At 39.3% G+C, this 19853-nt stretch overlaps 2 protein-coding genes across 2 annotated transcripts in view; both read left to right on the top strand.

Annotated features, from left to right (window-relative positions):
- LOC138038554 (neuroligin-4, X-linked-like) overlaps positions 1-4073 on the top strand; it is a 6345-nt gene extending 2272 nt beyond the window's left edge. Inside the window, exon 2 of the mRNA XM_068884500.1 lies at positions 1412-4073. Within this exon, the coding sequence (XP_068740601.1) occupies positions 1412-2042 (631 nt within the window). The 3' untranslated portion in view covers positions 2043-4073. The remainder of the gene's footprint in view (positions 1-1411) is intronic.
- An 8219-nt stretch (positions 4074-12292) lies between these two features.
- LOC138038525 (neuroligin-4, X-linked-like) lies at positions 12293-19361 on the top strand. The gene is made up of 2 exons (XM_068884451.1): positions 12293-13554; positions 18295-19361. The coding sequence occupies exons 1-2, from the start codon at positions 12416-12418 to the stop codon at positions 18923-18925; spliced, it is 1770 nt and encodes a 589-aa protein (XP_068740552.1). The 5' UTR covers positions 12293-12415; the 3' UTR covers positions 18926-19361.
- Positions 19362-19853: the final 492 nt, after the last annotated feature.

Below are 19853 nucleotides of genomic sequence, written 5' to 3'. Positions count from 1 at the left end.
ATGAGGTTGAGCATGATATCATGAATTATCAAAACCGAGGTCTGTGTTATCTGCCGAAGCCGAAGTTCGGCTGAGGCAGATAACACAGACACGAGGTTTTGATAATTCATGATATCATGCGAGATCTATTTTAGGTTACGGTAAAAATATCTCATATCATGAATTACTTGGGATTGTGAATATCAAAACTCTAGAACATAGGAGAATATGCAGTTCGCTTCAGTTGTTCCTTTGTAAATCTTTATTCTGCAACGGACCTAGGTATATCCGTGACTTTATGAGTTTTAAAGACTCAAATTATAACTTAAGGGGTAGTGGTGTTAATCTTAGTGGTCTTAACCTTAACTAGATGAAGAACTCTTTCACTTACCAAGCCTCTAAAATCTGGAACTCCCTTGAACCCGACGTAAGGAAAGGAAATCTCATGATCTGCTTTTGCGAAGTTGATTAAGAACAAATCATTTTAATTCCAGTTTGACTTTGTGTAGTAGGCATTTTTACCCTTATACTGTGTCATTTGTAGTTACGAATTTTACTTTTCATTTTTTTTTCTTTTTAATATATATATCAACCTGGTTGTTACATATATAGACGTTATATTTTAAGGCTATTTAATGTTAGCACGTGAGTATTTTGAACGAATTTTTAGCTCACTGCACGTTACGTGGGTAAATAAACGATTGATTGATTGATTGATTGATTTTGTAAGTAATGTATCCACGACTTCTTCACAGTTCTCCTTTGACTTTTCCGAGTTCGTCCGTGCAGTCATCAATTAACTTTTTCCTTTCAACGATCCGCTTATGTTAAGAGCTCGTGTTTTGACTTGTTTAGACCAGGAAAACGAAATAATCGCAAATTGTTTTTTTGAAGGAGAAATGAAGGCCAAAATCAGCAATTTTTCCAACATTGTTTTTGGAAAGCCTAACATTATTGTGCATGGTCTAAAGTGTAAATAAAAAATACTTATTTTTTTTCCCTTCAGTTCCCCTTTAATTGACCCTAAACCTTCTTCGTGGGGAATTTGTGGCAAACGAAATACACCCGAAAAGAGTTTCAATTCACATGGCCCATTCCCATTGCTTTGAAAGCAAGTCGGTCGTTTTACCCGATCGCCCGTTCGCCCGCTCGTATTAACAAAACTAAGAGCGAGCAAACTTTGAAGTCTATCCATATACATATACAGAGAGTGAGGGATGTTTAACCGGCGACCTTTGCTCCAAGTTCGTGATTACAATTCTTGCACCAATCATCCAGAAGCTGAGGCTTAATTACTGACGGTTCATTGTGTGTTTGACCTCAGTCCCGCGCAGTAGCCCGAGTCATTGTCCCAAAATATATCTCTTTCTTGTGGTAGCCGTGATAAACAAGACATTCCTTAATTCTCTTTCTTCTTCTTTTTTTTTAATAGGAAGGGTACTGCTCACTTACTAGGAAATGCTTTGGAGTTCATGTACACCCCATGGCCCGACAACAATGACAAATTCGCACTTAGAAGTCAGCTTGTAGATATGATTGGTGATTACCTGTTCTTTGCACCCAGTCATGAAGTCGCTGATATTCACAGCCAGTTCGCACCCGTGTACATGTACGAGTTTGCCCATCAGGCGAAGTTCAGCCTTTCACGTACGGAGCCTTGGATGGGTGTGCCTCATGCAGAAAACGTGCCGTTTGATTTTGGGATGCCGTTGCTCCCGATGTTTTCTTCCCGCTACAGCGAAGCTGACCGGAACGTTAGTTTACTGATAATGGCCATTCATGTGAATTTCGCTAGATCCGGCGACCCCACGCTCGGCAATATTCCCTGGGAGAGATACAACTCATCTCACAGAGCTTACCTGAAAGTTGACCCAAATCCCAAGATGGCAGAGTCGTTTAATCCTCGCCGAATGGCATTCTGGAATGATTACTATCCGAAATTAACCCAAGTTAGGATTGAAAGTGACAAGGAAGTGATCAGTGGTGCCAGCAGGGGTGTTACCATAGGAACATTTCTTCTGATTGTGGTCATCAACTTTACTTCAGCCATCGTTTTAATGTGAGCAGACTTGCAGAATCTTGTTCAAAAGTCTTCCTTTTTTTTAGGGCTTCTCTGCAATATCATGAAGTTTATCCGCCGTAGCATACAGTACGTGAAAAACAAGCAATATTTCCGATTTCTCCTTGTGCCGAAAATTTTCGAGCATATCTCGGGTACAAGTTTTTATTTTTTGGGATGTTCCACTGAAATCGAGCTCTTAAGGTCTCAACAACCGTAAAGGAATCTGTCACGTGATCGAACGAGACCGACGAACCACCTGCCAGAATCTGTTCTTTAAGAAGACTTTAGTTTCGGTAACAAATAAATATCTTCTTGCATTAATGAAAACGATACATAAAATGTCCCCATGTTGTAGTTTCAGTGTGTCAACTTGGTATAATTGTGCTAAGTTACAGAAGAAACCCATAAACCAGAAGTCTTAATCTGCCATGGAATACGACCCATCAGTTTTCGATGTTGTCTATTTTTGGCACGGCTACTGCTAGATTTTTTCCGGAAATAAAGGTAGCGTTATTCGCTATTTTCACCAGTTTCTTAATACAGTTCATTTTGACCCTGTATACACACTATTCGAGAAGAGTAGAGGATGAAATCCATAAAGGTGCAGGTCTTGACATTAGGAAGTCATATAGCATTTTAGCATTGCTCTAGTTAGAAGAGCTCTAAATAGCGCGTGATAAAATGTGAGATTATAATATGCTCTGACAAAGTTCTATAACATTGTAGAACCGCCCTAGGTCTATACTACATTCAACCGTTATAGCTTCTAGCATCTTATAGGCTTTTGGCAGTTTCAGTTTCTTAGAGGGTATATTTGTAGAGAAATAAGCAATGAGCCCATCTCCTCCTTTGACTCTGTCTTTGCGATAAAACTGATATCCTTGTAAACTGAACTGGTCATCAGGATACGAACAATCAATTTTGGTTTCCGATGCAATAAGTATGTGGGCTTTCAGTTCGTCATTCAATAATTTTAGTTCTTCAAACTTGTTTTGTATGCTGTTAATATTCAAATGTGCAACAAAAGCGCTTTTCGAATTGTTTTTCCTTTCTTTGAGAGTCGAACTCTCCTGGAAATTCGGAAGGTCCTTATTAGCATAATCGCTTTCAAAGTAGCTCGTTTCCATCGTGGTATTAGTCCATGGTCGCGTAGGGAAGACTACACAATGAACATGTCTAGTCGATGTCAGGATAATACAAATAGTACTTGAAAGCACCCATGAATTACAATCGGCACACAACAAGGCATCTTGATTCGATCGATGTTCTTACCGGACTCCTTTTCAGGAATATTTCGGTTGTTTCATGCTATTTGTCGGTCCCGGATTTGTTAGCTTCGGAGTAGAGTAATCACTCCGCCGACTGCTCAGTTAAGGTTTAATCACCAATTTCCGACCGACATCTTGGATTGGAAAAAAATATATAGCCTGCCTTTTCGTGTCACTTCTTACACGAAATTACATGAATTTCAGTACAAAGTCCTGAATAAGTGTCTAGCCACAAATGTATTTCTTCATAAGATTGGCATTTATCTATCTCCGGCGTGTTCTTTTTGTGGAGATGCGGACGAGACCCTTGAGCACATTCTTGTATATTGTAACTATTCCGAGAGCTTCTGGACAGAAGTCATTAAATGGCTTGGTGATCAAGGTGTTCAGATTTAAAGGCTCTCACTTAAAGATATATTGTTTGGGATGTTCTCTTGCGAAGATGAATTATATGTAAACCATATCTTGTTGATAGCGAGACAATATCTGTACTCTTGTAGATGCAACAAAAAGTTACCCCGTATTAGGATATTTATCGCAAAAATTAATATAGTATATCAACTTGAGACAATGATTGCCAAGTCAAACGTTGATCGGCTCTCTGTTCACTACTCGAAGTGGGGCAAATATGTAAATATTCTATCAGTCTGATATTCTTGTACCTTGTGTATTGTTCTTTAGTCTAATGCGATACTCTTGGGGCTTAGGAAAGCGGTGTATGTGTGTGTCATAAGTATAGTATGCATTAAATGAGACTTACGTGGTTTAGTGTAAGGTTCTCTGTGCAGTAGATGTAATTAATATGAAAACCAATAAACAGTATTAAAATACAAAAAAATAAAAATAAAAAAAACACAGCAAGGCACCTTGATTCGATCGATGTTCTTACCGGACACCTTGCAGGAATATTTTGGTTGTTTCATGCTATTTGTCGGTCCCGGATTAGTTTGAACGTCTCTTGCGTTAATGATACGATGGAGTTGAAAAGTACTGTTACCGTTCGCAGTGTAGTTGATTCTCGAAGGTAAAAATGCGCTTCCGCGGTCACGACCGGTACCGCGCTGCCTGATATCTTTCAAAGTTTCGGCTAGTTGTCTCGCCGCTCTCGCCTCCCATCTAACAGCAGAACGCAACCCATAAGATAGAAATATATCCTCCTTTTAGCAGAAGTTCAGCAGGCCATTGACGAACATAAAAGTAAGAATTAGTCGTAGAATCAACGGTTTGCTTCCAGTCGCCATGTTGTAGCAGAAAACTATGATCCATCCCATCCAAATACTAACCCCCCCGGACAGGGAGGGTCATAAACTTAGAGTACACGCTTAAGCTTGCGGTGAAAAAGAAGTTGTTAATGATCAACATGTCAGCCTTGAATACAATGTTTCTCGATCTCCTTTTATTTTCTTCAATCTCTCTGGGTTTAGTATTTTAGTGAGCCACATGTCTACTCAGGGGGGTATTAAGCAAAGACATCTACCATGGCACTGCAATGATTTACGATACCAAAACAATATCGTGTACTATTAGAGCCACATATTACAGTCATGAAATCCTAGCGTTATGGAAAAAAAAAAACACTGGCAAGTTACTGCACTACCACACGTATGCAATGCATTCCTATATTAATAAATATCCTCTCCCCCCGTATCCTCCCGTATCCCTACAATATTTTTGCCCAAATATCCCGTATCCTGATCGCTTCTCGGCCTTTTGGCTAAGATTAGTTTCTCGACCAAAGGGCTACGGTCAGGTACCATTGTACCGACGATACTTTTTTCAGGACCGTATGTGGCAGACAGAACAGTTTCGGCTGTGTGTCTGTTCTCTCGATAAGCGATCACCAGTATGGTGGCCCAGCATTATCATAGTAAAATATGTAAGTTTTTGAGGAGAAAAGAATAACAAATGGAAAGAAACGAAAAATATAAGCCATCCAGATAGAAAAAAGGGAGAAAAATAGTATTTTAATAAACAATGATATAAAGTAAAAAAATATTTGTTGACAAATTAAAAAGAAAAAAAGTAAAGAAAAATAATTTAAGCACTAAAAATATTAAAAAAATACATATAATTGAAAAAAAAAAAAAAGAAAGAAAGAAAGAAAAAACTTTGAAAATCAACATCGAAAATCAACATCGAAAATCAACATTGAAAATCAACATTAAAAATAAACATTGAAAATACAACATTGAAAATCAACGTTGGAAATCGACATAAGAAAAAAAAAACACGTTATTTCCACGTGGCCTGTCGTTATCATAGACCAGGATGCTTTGCACGCATATTCAATAAATTTCAACCATCAGAGAGGTGATTAGAAGCTCCAGCCTGATACATCAGGGTTGTTTGGACGGTACTTGATATCTCCAGTTTATGATAACCAAAGTGTACATATTGTGAGCACGAGAGAGGAAAACAAAAGGGGAACAATGCATTGTTCATAAGCCAGTGCAGTGGCCCATCACTCTCGTAGCTCGTGAAGACTTTAATCTGCGGACTTCAGCGGAGCTTGAGACCAGGGTGACCCATATCGAAGAGAAATCGCCCGCGAATTCCATTCGCCAAACAGTACTGTACGGGTCCGCAAATGATCCCAGAACCGCAAATGATCCCCAAACTGTACCGCAAATGATACCAGGACCGCAAGTGATCCCATATGGAACTCAAATGATCCCCATTTTGGACTGCAAATGATCCCGAAAAAAAAAGTGAGGAATGGCATGGAGGGTGGAATGGTCTGGAAAGAGAACTAATGTAAAAAGCGCTTATTTTTATTATTTTTTTTTATTAAAAATCACTTTAAATGGCTCACACAGGTTTCTGTCTCTAGTTTTCCAGAAAGACTGAATTTTGTTTTCTGACGACGATGTTATAAATTTGCCACATTTCATTATCGGACACAATGATCAAAAACTAACTTGGACGCAGTTCTAAATTGATTGTGATCAGGCGCCCGTTTCTCGAACTCTGCGTGTGTTTCCCAGAGTTGTTCGAATATACCGACTGTTTGTAATCGTTTCGTGGTTTTGCAGTTACTGGTCATGCGCGACTGACACCCAAATACATTTGCATGCTCAATACGAAATGTCCCTGAATCAAGGCCGCTGGCAGACCCGATTTTTCTAGGAAGATCGAAAGAGACTCTGCTCGCAGGGTTCGAGAAACGGGCCCCTGGTCAGAATCAGTTTAGAACTGCGTCCAAGTTAGTTTTTGATCATTGTGTCCGATAATGAAATGTGGCAAATTTATAACATCGTCGTCAGAAAACAAAATTCAGTCTTTCTGGAAAACTAAAATGACACAGAAACCTGTGTGAGCCATTTAAAGTGATTTTTAATAAAAAAAAAAATAAAAATAAGCGCTCTTCACATTAATTCTCTCTCCAGACCATTCCACCCTCCATGCCATTCCTCACTTTTTTTTCGGGATCATTTGCAGTCCAAAATGGGTATCATTTTAGTTCCATATGGTATCATTTGCGGTACAGTTTGGGGATCATTTGCGGTTCTGGGATCATTTGCGGACCCGTACAGTACTGTTTGGCGAATGGAATTCTCGGGCGATTTCTCTTCGATATGGGTCACCCTGGTCTCAAGCTCCGCTGAAGTCCGCAGATTAAAGTCTTCACGAGCTACGAGAGTGATGGGCCACTGCACTGGCTTATGAACAATGCATTGTTCCCCTTTTGTTTTCCTCTCTCGTGCTCACAATATGTACACTTTGGTTATCATATACTGCACATATCAAGTACCGTCCAAACAACCCTGATGTATCAGGCTGGAGCTTCTAATCACCTCTCTGATGGTTGAAATTTATTGAATATGCGTGCAAAGCATCCTGGTCTATGATAACGACAGGCCACGTGGAAATAACGTGTTTTTTTTTTCTTATGTCGATTTCCAACGTTGATTTTCAATGTTGTATTTTCAATGTTTATTTTTAATGTTGATTTTTAATGTTGATTTTCGATGTTGATTTTCGATGTTGATTTTCAAAGTTTTTTCTTTCTTTCTTTCTTTTTTTTTTTTTCAATTATATGTATTTTTTTAATATTTTTAGTGCTTAAATTATTTTTCTTTACTTTTTTTCTTTTTAATTTGTCAACAAATATTTTTTTACTTTATATCATTGTTTATTAAAATACTATTTTTCTCCCTTTTTTCTATCTGGATGGCTTATATTTTTCGTTTCTTTCCATTTTTTATTCTTTTCTCCTCAAAAACTTACATATTTTACTATGATGATGCTGGGCCACCATACACAAGGGTATTTTGGTTTCACTTTTGATAGTTTCTTTTTTCAGCTCGAGCGTAGAATCATGACGGGAACTTTTGTAGTTTCTGAAAACTATTTACTACTTGTAGCTTTTGTAGAGTTTTGAATCGGTGATAGAGAGAGTTTTGGCGATTTAAACCCGGACTGGACCACTGGATTTAAGCTTCTTTTCTTGACGAGATTTCAAGTTATTGTGGAACGTTTGCTACCAAGTTACTCCAGTACTGAAATTAAGATTATGAAATTGTTGGACTGGACTATAGAACACGCAATTACGGGATTTTAGGTTTTTGAGCATTGAGAGAAATGGAGTACGGATGTTGTCTTCTTGTCTTCGCCACAGCAGATTTAAACCGTTTCCAAGGAACAATTCTTTTTGTCCTCGCCACGACAGTTTAAGTTTGCAAGGAACTAAACTAGGATTACGGAACCGGACTTCGAACACGGGATGATAATTTGTAATAAGTTTTTCGGATGATTTAGAACTGATCTTGTAATTTTTTGATGAACGGAATTAAGGAAGAAAGTAAAGTTGCGGGATTTGATTAAAGTCTCTTTCAAAAAAATAAAGAAATTAAAAAATCCCATATCCTGATAACCCCTAATAGGGCTTCGTTGTTTGCATTTGCAAATTTAGTAACATTAATAATAAGAGTTTCTACAACACACAACTTTAAGTTAAATTACAGATTTATCTTTCTGGTAATCTCTCGCCATTTTCCGAAGTTCACCTGTAGTTGAAGTTCACTGTAACTGGACAATTAGTGTTAATTGTTTGTGCATCCCAGGGAAACGCCTTTATAGGCGTCTTGCTTTACAAAATTTTGATCAGCTCTTCAGAAAATAGTTGTGATATAGTTTGAAAAGCTGTATAGTTATTGTCAATGACAATAAAGACTCGATTCCAAGGGAGAAACGCAAAAGTTTGTTGTGTGTATCGACATAGACCTTATTCATAAATGGCGGTCAATTTATAATTCTTTTGTCGAAGTGCAAATTAGCCTACCAAGCCTCGATACCATACAGTGAATTGAAAAGAATTCTTGCTTTAAAATGAGGCTTGGTAGGCTAATTTGTACGTGGACAAAAGAATTATAAATGAGACCGCCATTTATGAATAAGGTCTATAGACGTGACCGCGAACCGAACAGAATTACAGAGAAAAAGCTGAGACTTCTATTTTATATAAAAGCAGAGAAAGAAGGAAACTTGCTCGAACATATTTGATTAAAGATATACGGAGGTCATCCACATTTCATCGTATTACTAGGAGCTCACTTGATCGTAAACACCAGTATAGGAGCTACTCGCCTGTATTCATCCGCCTCTTCCCCTAGCGAGCGGAGGTGGCGGAAGTACACAGGCTAAGCAGCTACCTCAGGGGTGCTTTTAATAAATCAAAGCACGTGGTATGTAGCACCTTTCTAAAAGCATGGATGAACAGGTAAATGCAAAATGAAAGTTAAATTCAATACAGAAATCATGAATACACGGTACGAATTATTTAAAAATGTTTTTAGAACATTGCATATTGTAAGTTCAACCTTTGTAGGGACATTGCCTAGAAAGATTCTTTCGCCTCGTAGACACTTTTCAGAAAAGGCAGCCCAAGTAGGATTTGAACTCGCTATCTCCTCATTCAGAGGCAATCGCCATGACCAAACCACAGACGCAGTCGACTACGCGACAGAGGGTAGAATTGTGTGCACGACCGTAAAGGAGTTTTTGTGTTTTCGTGCAGGCAATGCAATATCCGGCCATGGTTATGACTAGTTGACACATCTTACCGGGCTAATTTCTCCCGACATTGTTAAGGGGTTATGTCACGCTATTTTAGGGTGTTTAGAGGAAATCTTTAGTTAATCACGCGTTTAAAACTCGAGAACGGAAATGTGGAATTTCTTTACTTACAAAATTATTGTTACATCGCAAACAAGATGATTCTGAGCCAAAACGACCTTTGTAACAAACTTGAAAAATGTCGGGCCGACCTTTTTAGAGATTACCCAAATGCAATCCGTTTCAATCTTGTCCATCTATATCCATCCGTGCTTCCCTTTCCCATTGCTGTATTTCTTTTATGTTGTTTAACAGTTTAAAGTAGTTATTGCAATGTTTTATTCTACTTTTTGGGAATTTTGAGTGTCACGAAGGTAAAGTAAAGTAAAGGTAAAGTAGACCTTATTTAACGTCGATAACTTGTAACAGTAACTTTTAATCACTGACAAACTTGAGGTCGACGGTGCGCTCATTTTACTCCCCCCACTCCATCAGCGGTCCGTTTTACGGGTATTTAAAGCTACTTAGCTACACGGAAAGGAAAGGAGTCGAAACAAGGATGCGAAATCCGGGAATCGAACTCAGGACCCCTTGCACCAAGGCCGCGCACTAACAGACTGTGCCATCCTTGCTACAGGTACATCATTTTGCGTGACATAGCCCCTTTAAGAAAAAGTATGATGTTTCGACGAGTCATTTCAGAAATTTCTCGTCTTAAACCGTTCGATTAGCGTTCCTTTCTCAAACACTGAGCAAAAATACGCGTCGATCAGCGAAAAACAATGTGTTTAGCCATTTTGGAATAAATACACTATTTTCAGCTCGTTTCCATGGTGCAGTGGTCATTGTCGTCATCTGTAGTGAAGATAACCCAACATACACATCAAACATCATGAGAAGCGCAATGTAAGTCCGATGTAAGCAAGACAGACTTCTCTCTTTTCATTTTGTTAGCGCTAAATTAGCCATACACCACTGTATTTTTGCAGGCCCGAGTTTAGCTTAATCGTAGCCTCTTGTTACTGGGTTGCCGTATGACAATCCCAGTCGGAAAATTGGTAGATTTCTCCGTTTTATTATTTTTTTTCCGTGTCGGTAAAAGTCTCATGTAAATCGTCCCGTCTTTACACCAGACGGATAACATAAGAGACGCATGATTCGTCTGGACGGATTATGCGTCTCTAGTATAAAAACGGCCATTTCCTTAGGATCCAGAGGTTAGTGGAAATGCGTAAATTTCTCTGGTGGAGACAGTAAAATCATTAACTTAACCTGCAACAAAACAAACAAAAAATTGTTTGCTGGAAAAGGTGGCCTTTATGAATTCATCACGTTTTATGATATGCGAGCTTAACTGGATAGTTTTTATGGCAATAGTAAAGCATTTTCTTATCAAAACGAGGCTAGCGTCTTTCTGGCGGGGTGTGTTAACTTAATAAATCGTGAGTTTGTATTTGCCGTCTCCCGCGTAACCTTGATTTCCACTCTCAAAATTACCTCCAGAACCTACTTTTTCTTGTTTTGCATAAAGCAAGCTAACGAAATCTGCACCTTGCTGATTTCGCATTTGCATTTGTTAGCGTTAATAGTATTTTCCGTCCGATGCTTCTGTTTTTAAGAGGGGTATATTGTTTTGGTCTCCCATCCTGATATTAACCCTGGCGGACAGGGCTTAAGTTCAGTGAACTACAAAGCTGTAGGAGGGCAATGCTCAGGAGTGCACGCTTAAACTTGTGGTGAAAAGAAGTTGTGAGGGAACTTGAAAATTATCAACATGTCAGCCCAGAAGCCAATGTTTCTCGCTTTTGTTTTATTTGTTATTCTTCAGAGACGGGAATGCTGTAGTTCAATACCACACAATTCAGTGCCTTCTCATTTTCTGTAACACTTACCACAGGCAACCCAGTGTATGCTTCATGGAAGCATCTCGTTAAAGAAAAAATGGAAGACTAATTTGCACTATTGCGCTTGTTTTGAAATAAAAACTGATATGAACCTTTGAAAATTGATGGCTAGTAACTGGCTCGTTATCAAACCTAAAAGGCTTATAAGATTGGAGATTTAACTAAGTTTAACTAGTTCTGTCAATTTGTAAATAGTATGACGCCTTCTGTGAGCAAACTCTGTGTTAATGAAACAAAATGTAAAACAGTGTAAAGATTCCCTCATTTGATTCTCGGTAGTCCTATTTCACCTGCGTTGGCTTTGTCCCTTTCCGGTGACCGTGTCTTGGTTTCATCATTTTTATCCCTTGTTGAAAATATATATTTGGTTTTGTACTCGACATTGTTGTAAAGGTCGGTAAAAGTATGCGTAAATCACGGAAACTTCAAAACAAATTCCACATTAACCAAAGAAAGAAATCATAACCAACAATTGAAACAGATAGAAAAATAATCGATCTTGTTTGGCGACAAAATAATTTAACGCAATAACATGTATTTAATTGGGAATTCCAAGACTGTTGCTAAGCAGGTTAGTTCCTTTATCTCGAATAACATTACATCACACAATAGTGCATTGATTACCAGTCTAGTAATTAAAAAACCTTCCTCCCTCAGCATCAGTTATATTTGCCTCAAGTTCTTGTATAGGTTTATATGGGAACACCACAAAACGAATTGTTTGCAGTGTTTGCATATGTCAGCACTGTTGGTAAACAGATATCTTAGTAGTTTCTTTTATCTCGACTAAATTTACATCACGTAATAGTGCATTTATTACCAGTCTAGTAATTAAAAAACCCTCAGCATCAGAATGAGATACTTGCTTCAAGTCTTTGTATAGGTTTTGTGGGAACACCACGAAAATGCGTTGAAAGACACAATACGAAACAGCACGAAGGGAGTGGTCTGGTTTGCGTGTGTCATCACTCTAGTGACGTCAGCGACATAGTTTACATTTCCATGTCTTGACCGCAGAATATCGTTTTAATATTGCTTACTTAGTGCTTCTGAAAGGTGCTTGAACTAGTTTTATTTAGCGCAGTTAACCTACTATCGCATCAAAGTGAAACAAGCTTTAAAGGTACACGTTTCGAAGAGAAGCACTGATGTCAGAGTCTCAACTGGAGAAGTTCTTATTCTTGACATTTTTGCCTTTGGCTTGTTCAGTGACAGTCTCAACAAAGTATGGAGATATCGAAGGCTTCAAAGCTTCGTATCCGAATGTCTCAGGTCCGTTCAAAGATGTCAGCAAATTTTTAGGCGTTCCCTTTGCTGCACCGCCGACTGGCGAGTTAAGGTTTAAAGCGCCACAACCTCTTCCGGCTTGGAAACCTGATGTTCACGAGGCCAAGAAGCATGGAAATGTATGCATGCAAGGCGAGCTTTTCGATCGTTTCATGAGAATTTTCGCCTTGAATTTTTCTTACAGTGAAGATTGTCTGTATCTTGATGTCTATTCCCCGAACGTCAGCTCGAGTTTACCGGTGATGGTTTATATTCATGGTGGGGGATATCGGTTTGGATCGGCAATTGCCTTTCAGAGCGACATTCTGGCCCTTCAGGGAGTAGTAGTCGTGCTAATTCAATATCGCCTCGGTCCGTTTGGATTCTTGACGACAGGAGACTCCGCAGCTCCTGGAAATTTTGGAATGCTGGATCAGGTGGAAGCACTTAAGTGGGTCAAGGAGGACATTGCAAATTTTGGCGGAAATCCAAACAAAGTGACAATATTTGGGGAGAGCGCTGGTGGATTTAGTGTTGGCCTTCACCTGTTATCTCCTCTGTCGAAAGACCTTTTTCAGCATGCAATTACAGAGAGCGGGGTGGATTTGAGCCCCTTCGCGACTCAGCCAAGTTCTTCTGGCCTTCGCTTCACTAAAGAACTTTCTGATAAACTAAACTGTCCAAGCAGCAATCACAACGTTATGGTGGATTGCATACGTGGGAAAACAGCCACGGAGGTTCAGACTGCCGCAGAGTTAATCCCTCAAAGATCTACTAGTGAAATTAACTTTGCACCGGTCGTGGATAGCAATTTTCTTCTTGATACACCAATGAATTTGCGACAGCAAGGAAAATTCACCAAAGTCCCGCTTATGATCTGTTTTACTAGCCATGAGGCTTCATCTTTTCTCGCTACTTTAGTTAACAATTCATTTCATCTCATGCAGAGCATAAGCAACGGAGTGAGCCCTGCTTTGTTCAAATCATTTCTGACAAGTTTCGCGGACTCTGAAAGTAACAGGTAAGCAAATTCTAGTCCACAGAAACCGTGATTCTTCCGTAGTTTCCCAGTTGGCAAGGGTGGATTTAAAAAAGTGCCAAAACACTTTTGACGCCACTTGTGAAATTACCATGCGCTTGAATGGCCTCGCTTCCAGGAAACTTAATTATGTAACGCAACGGTCATAGGTTCGATTTTTAGTCGTGGATATGCGAAGGGTATAAATGACTATCGTTAGGGGTCAGAATATGCAAATTTGTCAATCACCCAGTCGAATTTAATACCTATAAGGAATACTTGTAGCATATTTAAGAGGACAAAGTCGAGATATATCCATATGTTTTCGGTATCACCTTGTTGTAGTTGAACAGTGAAGCATTCCTTTACGATAAGAATCAAACACGAATTCATTCTTTACTAGCTAAATGGCTATTCTCTGGTACTTCGTCAGCTTTTAACAAGCTCGTAAAAAGTTTAAAGTAGCCGAGAACACCGGTCGGTGATTATTTTCACCTGGTTCTTTTGCATCTATAAAATGCAACTAAATACTGTTCCAGCATGTTTCATGACCCTTTCCAGATTTCGTGAAAAGTAGAAGAGTTTTGCAAACAATCCTTGTTTTTATTTATGCAAACTGAGGCATTCGTAGCTGTTGACATAGTTGAAGACCCTTCAGATATTTGAAAGTGACCTGCTGTAGCCTGCCAATGGTAACGCATTCTTTTTATATTAGCCTGTTCCATGCTCCCAGATAGTCGAGAAAACGAAAACAATTGCGTGCGAAAAACGAGTGGGACTTCGGTCGAGGCCACCACACTACATTTTTTACTGGGTTGCCTCATGGCAAACCCAGTCGAGGTCTGCGTTTAGTTTGTTTGTCGAGAGGGTAGTGGAACTGCGTAGATTTCTCTGGTGGACACAGTAGAATCATTAACTTAGCCTGCACGTCGAAAGTCATGTAACGCGAATGGCGTTTTAGTGGATCCTTAAACAAATATACCCTTATGGAGCTCAATAATGGAAAGTCAGTTGGATGAAATAGGCAGGAATCTCAAAAGCGACGAGCACTGGACTTCGACAACAATCTATCGCCCGTCGAGACGACGAAATCAAAGTGAGCTGTATTTACCTGAAGTAATTGTAATTTGTAATTGTAATGGTAATTTGACACGATTGAGTTTCTTGTCTTCACGCACGCAATGAAATAGGAAGAGGTTTTCGCCTCTAAGAGCAAATATGTTGTTTGTTTCAATAAATATTTCGCTGGAAAAGGATTCTGTGGTATTTTCTGCCTTTGTGAATTAAAATATCATGTTGTGCATTGAATTTTCGAGCTTAAGGTTCAAATGTGATATGGGAGAAGTTTTTTAGTATTGCTCTGTAAGCAGGAAGGGTTCACAGGCCTGTTGGAAGCGTGCTTGAGTTTCAACAAAATGAGCCCCAAAATCAGTGAAAACTTGTGACGCTGATGAATAATAAAGTAGCTGCTATTTCCAAAATGATGGAATTACCTGGTGATAAATAACGTCGTACGCGTCTTGGAGAGTAAATTTTGACTTTGCATAAACAAGAGTTGGGCGATTGTGATCTTTGTTTTGACTTCGCTCATTTCATTGTCAAACTTTATAACACTTGACAGAAAAAGAAACTTACAAAAACCCGGTATCTTGCCATCATTTGACACAGATGCTTCACTGTTTGGCGACTAAACATGCCGCGGTAACTTAATCACGGCGCCCGCTGAATTCCGGCCATGTCACTTTCGATTTTGCAATTTACTTGAACGTAGCAAAAATCTCCCAAAATGTTTGTCGCTGATCGTAACTTTTATATTCTATATTCACGGTTCAAAATTAATGTTGTTTTCATGTCGTAAATATTTTATTCTCGATCGACCGTCCGAGAAACTTCCTTCTGCTCTTTCTGAAAACTGTGTATCAATATTTATTTGCTTTTTCATCAATATTTGTTTTGCATGAAGCAAGCTAACAGAATCTGTACCTTGCTGAGTTCGCATTTGTTAGCGTTAATAGTATTTTCGGTCAGATGTTTCTGTTTTTTATGAGGGGTAACGGGCGGGGTTTACTATTTTGGTCTCCCATCCTAACACTAACCCCGCGAAACAGGGCTTGACTTCAGTGAAGTTTAGTATTACAAAGCTTTCAGATGCTCAGAGGGCACACTTGTGGTAAAAAGAAGTTGTGATAGAGGGAACTTGAAAATTATCAACATGTCAGCCCAGAAGCCAATGTTTCTCGCTTCTCTTTTATTTGTTATTCTTCAGAGACTGGAATGCTGTATTTCAATACCACACAATTCAGTGCCTTCTGATTTTCTGTAGCACGTACCACAGGCAACCCAGTGTATGCTTCACAGAAGTATCTAGTTTTTTAGATAAAATCAAACACGAATTCCTAACAAGATCAGAAAGCAACTGATCGCAACAGAACTCCCACTCCCTTTTGGGGCCTCTTTTGTTTAAAATATTTATTTAAGATTTGAACTTTTTCTTTCCTCGTAATTATGCCTTTAATGCTTTACGCAGATGATACTACAGGTTATTATTCGGATACTTGCCCTACCGTGCTGCAGTTTGTTGTGAACTCTGAGCTTAGCTTATTGTCATCCTAGTTTAGATGAGAATCATCTTCTTCTTAAGGCACTGCCCTTGGGTTCATGTTCGTATAAATGCGACACTATTTTAAACGGTATTAACGTGGGGACCCAAGAATCCATGAGAATTCTTGGGATCACACTGGACATGTTAACCTTTAATTAAGGATCATATATCAGGACAACTCAAGAACGCATATGCTAAATCTGCAGCGCTAAGACGCATTAGGCGTTTTGTTTCAACCGAGGCTATGCATATGATAAGTCTTTACAACTCCTTTGTTTTGCCGCACTTAGATTACTGCAGTCCCCTCTTACTGGGTGTAGGCAACGTGCAAGCAAGTCGTCTTGGGGACGCTAACTTTTACATCTTGAGATCTATTTTAGGTTACGGTAAAAATATCTCATATTTACGAGAAAGGATTGTGAACATGAAAACTCTAGAACATAGGAGAATATGCAGTTCGCTTTTGTTCCTTTGTGAATCTTTATTCTGCAACGGACCTACAATCCTTGACAAAACTGTTGGGAAGATTAGCACTTTTGAAGTCTTCATTGCTTCACTCCCCTCCCCCCTCCTTCAATGTTGTGCAAAACTGAATGGTTTCAGTGGGAAATACTTGACTTACCTTCCAACATTGAATAGGGGGGGAGGGGGGGAGGGGGTTATGTAAGACAAAGTGAAACTATTTCTTTTCAGCACAGAAGCAGGTTGAAATACAGCTCTGGTGTGGTCATTTACATTCTGGGTGTGGTCTTAAATTGGAAAGACGACTTTTTTGTTAGCGTTTACAGTGCTTGCTTTAACATTTAACTGCTTTTTGCCATGTTACCATGAATTTTAGGCGTTTATCTGGTTAAAAATAAGGAAAGTTTGCAACTTTCATACATGTGTTAGGAAGTCGTGTTGCGTTAGTGTCTCATTGGTTGTAAGGGGACATTTCGTGCTTGATATATAGTGTAGCAATCGCTGTTTGGTAGAACTGGTCGATCTCGGTGCTCAGTAATTGTGTGTTCTCGACCACTGGATTAAAGCGATTTAAACTACTTCATCAACCGTCTGGACCCTTTTTAGTGTGACATTTATTACATTGGTGGCAGCGGTGCGACTTTAATGAGCAGAAATGAGTGACGACGAGCATAAAATGCCCGAAGGTGCCAAAGGCGGTCGGTATATCAATTGCTTTCTATAAAATCATCTTAAAGAATGATTCGAGCGACCACCGGCCTTTAGTTATCAGTTCGGTGAATTAGTTATCAGGCGAAATGACCTCAATCCTTTGAAAAGGCTGTCGGAATTGTGTCGGTTGCGTGACAATAGTTAAGCCATTTTGATAATGTCGTTTTGAAGTGTTAAGTGATGTGTGAATTGAGAACTTGGGATCAAATCGTTGTTGACAATACAATTACATCGGAAATCATGAGAATGTACACGACCAATAAGAATGGAGGGAGTTGTCTCTGAAAGGGAGCAGTTGAAAAGAAAGATAAGAATGAGAAAATCTTGTAATGCGAGGGAGATAAATAAATCTTTTTTTTAAATTGTGACAGAGTTGGATAACTTTGGAGGCATTCCCAACAAGACAAAAATTAAAATCATTGAAGAAAACTAAAATCCATGAAAATGTGATCACTGTTATGGTGATGAAAAGGAACACGTATTTATCAATGGCGGCTCATCATTATCGCATCTTTCTTTACGCTCGGATTATACGGCAGCTTGGTGTAGCTAATATCTCCGAGCATTTACGCCTCCCAACCACAATATACCCCAGAGGATAGATCACAACACCGGGAACTCCATGCCCTAATCTTTGCGAATATTCCGGTGTGGGTTCTTTTGCGTCCAACAGGGTTATGAACATTAAAGGCTTGTGAGGCGGGGCCTACGATTTATCGTCCTTATCCCGGAGAAGCCTAGAGAGTCTAACCATTCAGTTCAGAAATCATTCATTACAAACGCAGCACTTTCTCTTCAATTATTCAAAGACCCCGAGTGTTGGTTCGGTCGGAGCGGAGTTTTGATCCGCTGCGACCTCACTCCCGCGCAGTAGTCCGAGTCATAGTCCAAAAATATCTCTCTTTCTTGTGGCAGCCGTGGTAAATAAGACATTTCTTAGTTTTCTTTCTTCTTTTTTTTTTTAATAGGAAAGGTACTGCTCATTTACTAGGAAATGCTCTGGAATTCATGTTCACCCCGTGGCCCGACAACAATGACAAATTCGCACTTAGAAGTCAACTTGTGGATATGATTGGTGATTACCTGTTCTTTGCTCCCAGTCATGAAGTCGCTGATATTCACAGCCAGTTCGCACCCGTGTACATGTACGAGTTTGCCCATCCGGCAACATTCAGCTTTGCACGTACGGAGCCTTGGATGGGTGTGCCTCATGCAGAAAACGTGTTCTTTGATTTTGGGATGCCGTTGCTCCCGATGTTTTCTTCCCTCAACAGCGAAGCTGACCGGAACGTTAGTTTACTGATAATGGCCATTCATGTGAATTTCGCTAGATCCAGTGACCCCACGCTCGGCAATATTCCCTGGGAGAGATACAACTCATCTCACAGAGCTTACCTGAAAATTGACCCAAATCCCGAGATGGCAGAGTCGTTTAATCCTCGCCGAATGGCATTCTGGAATGATTACTATCCGAAATTAACCCAAGTTAGGATTGAAAGTGACAAGGAAGTGATCAGCGGTGCCATCAGGAGTGTTACCATAGGAACATTTCTTCAGATTGTGATCGTCAACTTTACCATAGCTATCGTTTTAATGTGAGCAGACTTGCAGAATCTTGTTCAAAGTCTTCCTTTTTTTCTAGGGCTTCTCTGCAATGTCATGAAGTTTATCCGCCGTAGCATACAGTACGTGAAAAACAAGCAATATTTCCGATTTTTCCTTGTGCCGAAAATTTTCGAGCATATCTCTGGTACAATTTTTATTCATCTATTAACCAAAGGCGTCACAAAGCATTAAACATTACCTTCACTTAAAAATAAACGAATCGCTGTCTCACTAGTGGTTTTTCAGGTCCAAAACGTTTACGGGAAGTTCCACAATCGAGCTGTTAAGGTCTCAACGACAGTAAAGGAATCTGACACGTGATCGAATGAGACCGACGAACCACCTGTCAGAATCGTTTCTTTAAGAAGACTTTATTTTCGGTAACAAATAAATCTGTTCTTGCATTAATGAAAACGATACGTAAAATGTCCCCATGTTGTAGTTTCAGTGTGTCAACTTGGTATAGTTGTGTTTAGTTACAGTAGAAATCCGTAAACCAGAAGTTTTAATCTGCCATGGAATACGACCCATCAGTTTTCGATGTTTTCTGTTTTTGGCACGGCTACTGCTAGATTTTTGCGAGAAATAAAGGTAGTGGTATTCGCTATTTTCACCAGTCTCTTAATACAGTTCATTTTGAAGGGCTATTTGCATTAAGAGCCAGTCTCTGTAAGATCCTGATGTGGAGTTTTACCCACAAAATAGATTTCGCTCATAATTTTCCTGTAGACTAATTTTCCTGTCGACTTCTTTAAATAGGTATATAACAAATATGAAACTAGTTTGGAGAAATTCGCTTCTGTAATTTTTTTTGGACCAGTTTGCTTTCGGCACCGCATAAGGACATGAGATGCTTGTGATATATGGGAATTTGTCAAAATTCAACAGATTGCTCCGAATAAAAGAGCGCGTCCCAAAGCTT

The sequence above is a fragment of the Montipora capricornis genome, chromosome 1, assembly GCF_036669925.1.
Source record: "Montipora capricornis isolate CH-2021 chromosome 1, ASM3666992v2, whole genome shotgun sequence".
NCBI classification, from domain to species: domain Eukaryota; kingdom Metazoa; phylum Cnidaria; class Anthozoa; order Scleractinia; family Acroporidae; genus Montipora; species Montipora capricornis.
This window is presented reverse-complemented; position numbering and strand designations above follow the sequence as displayed.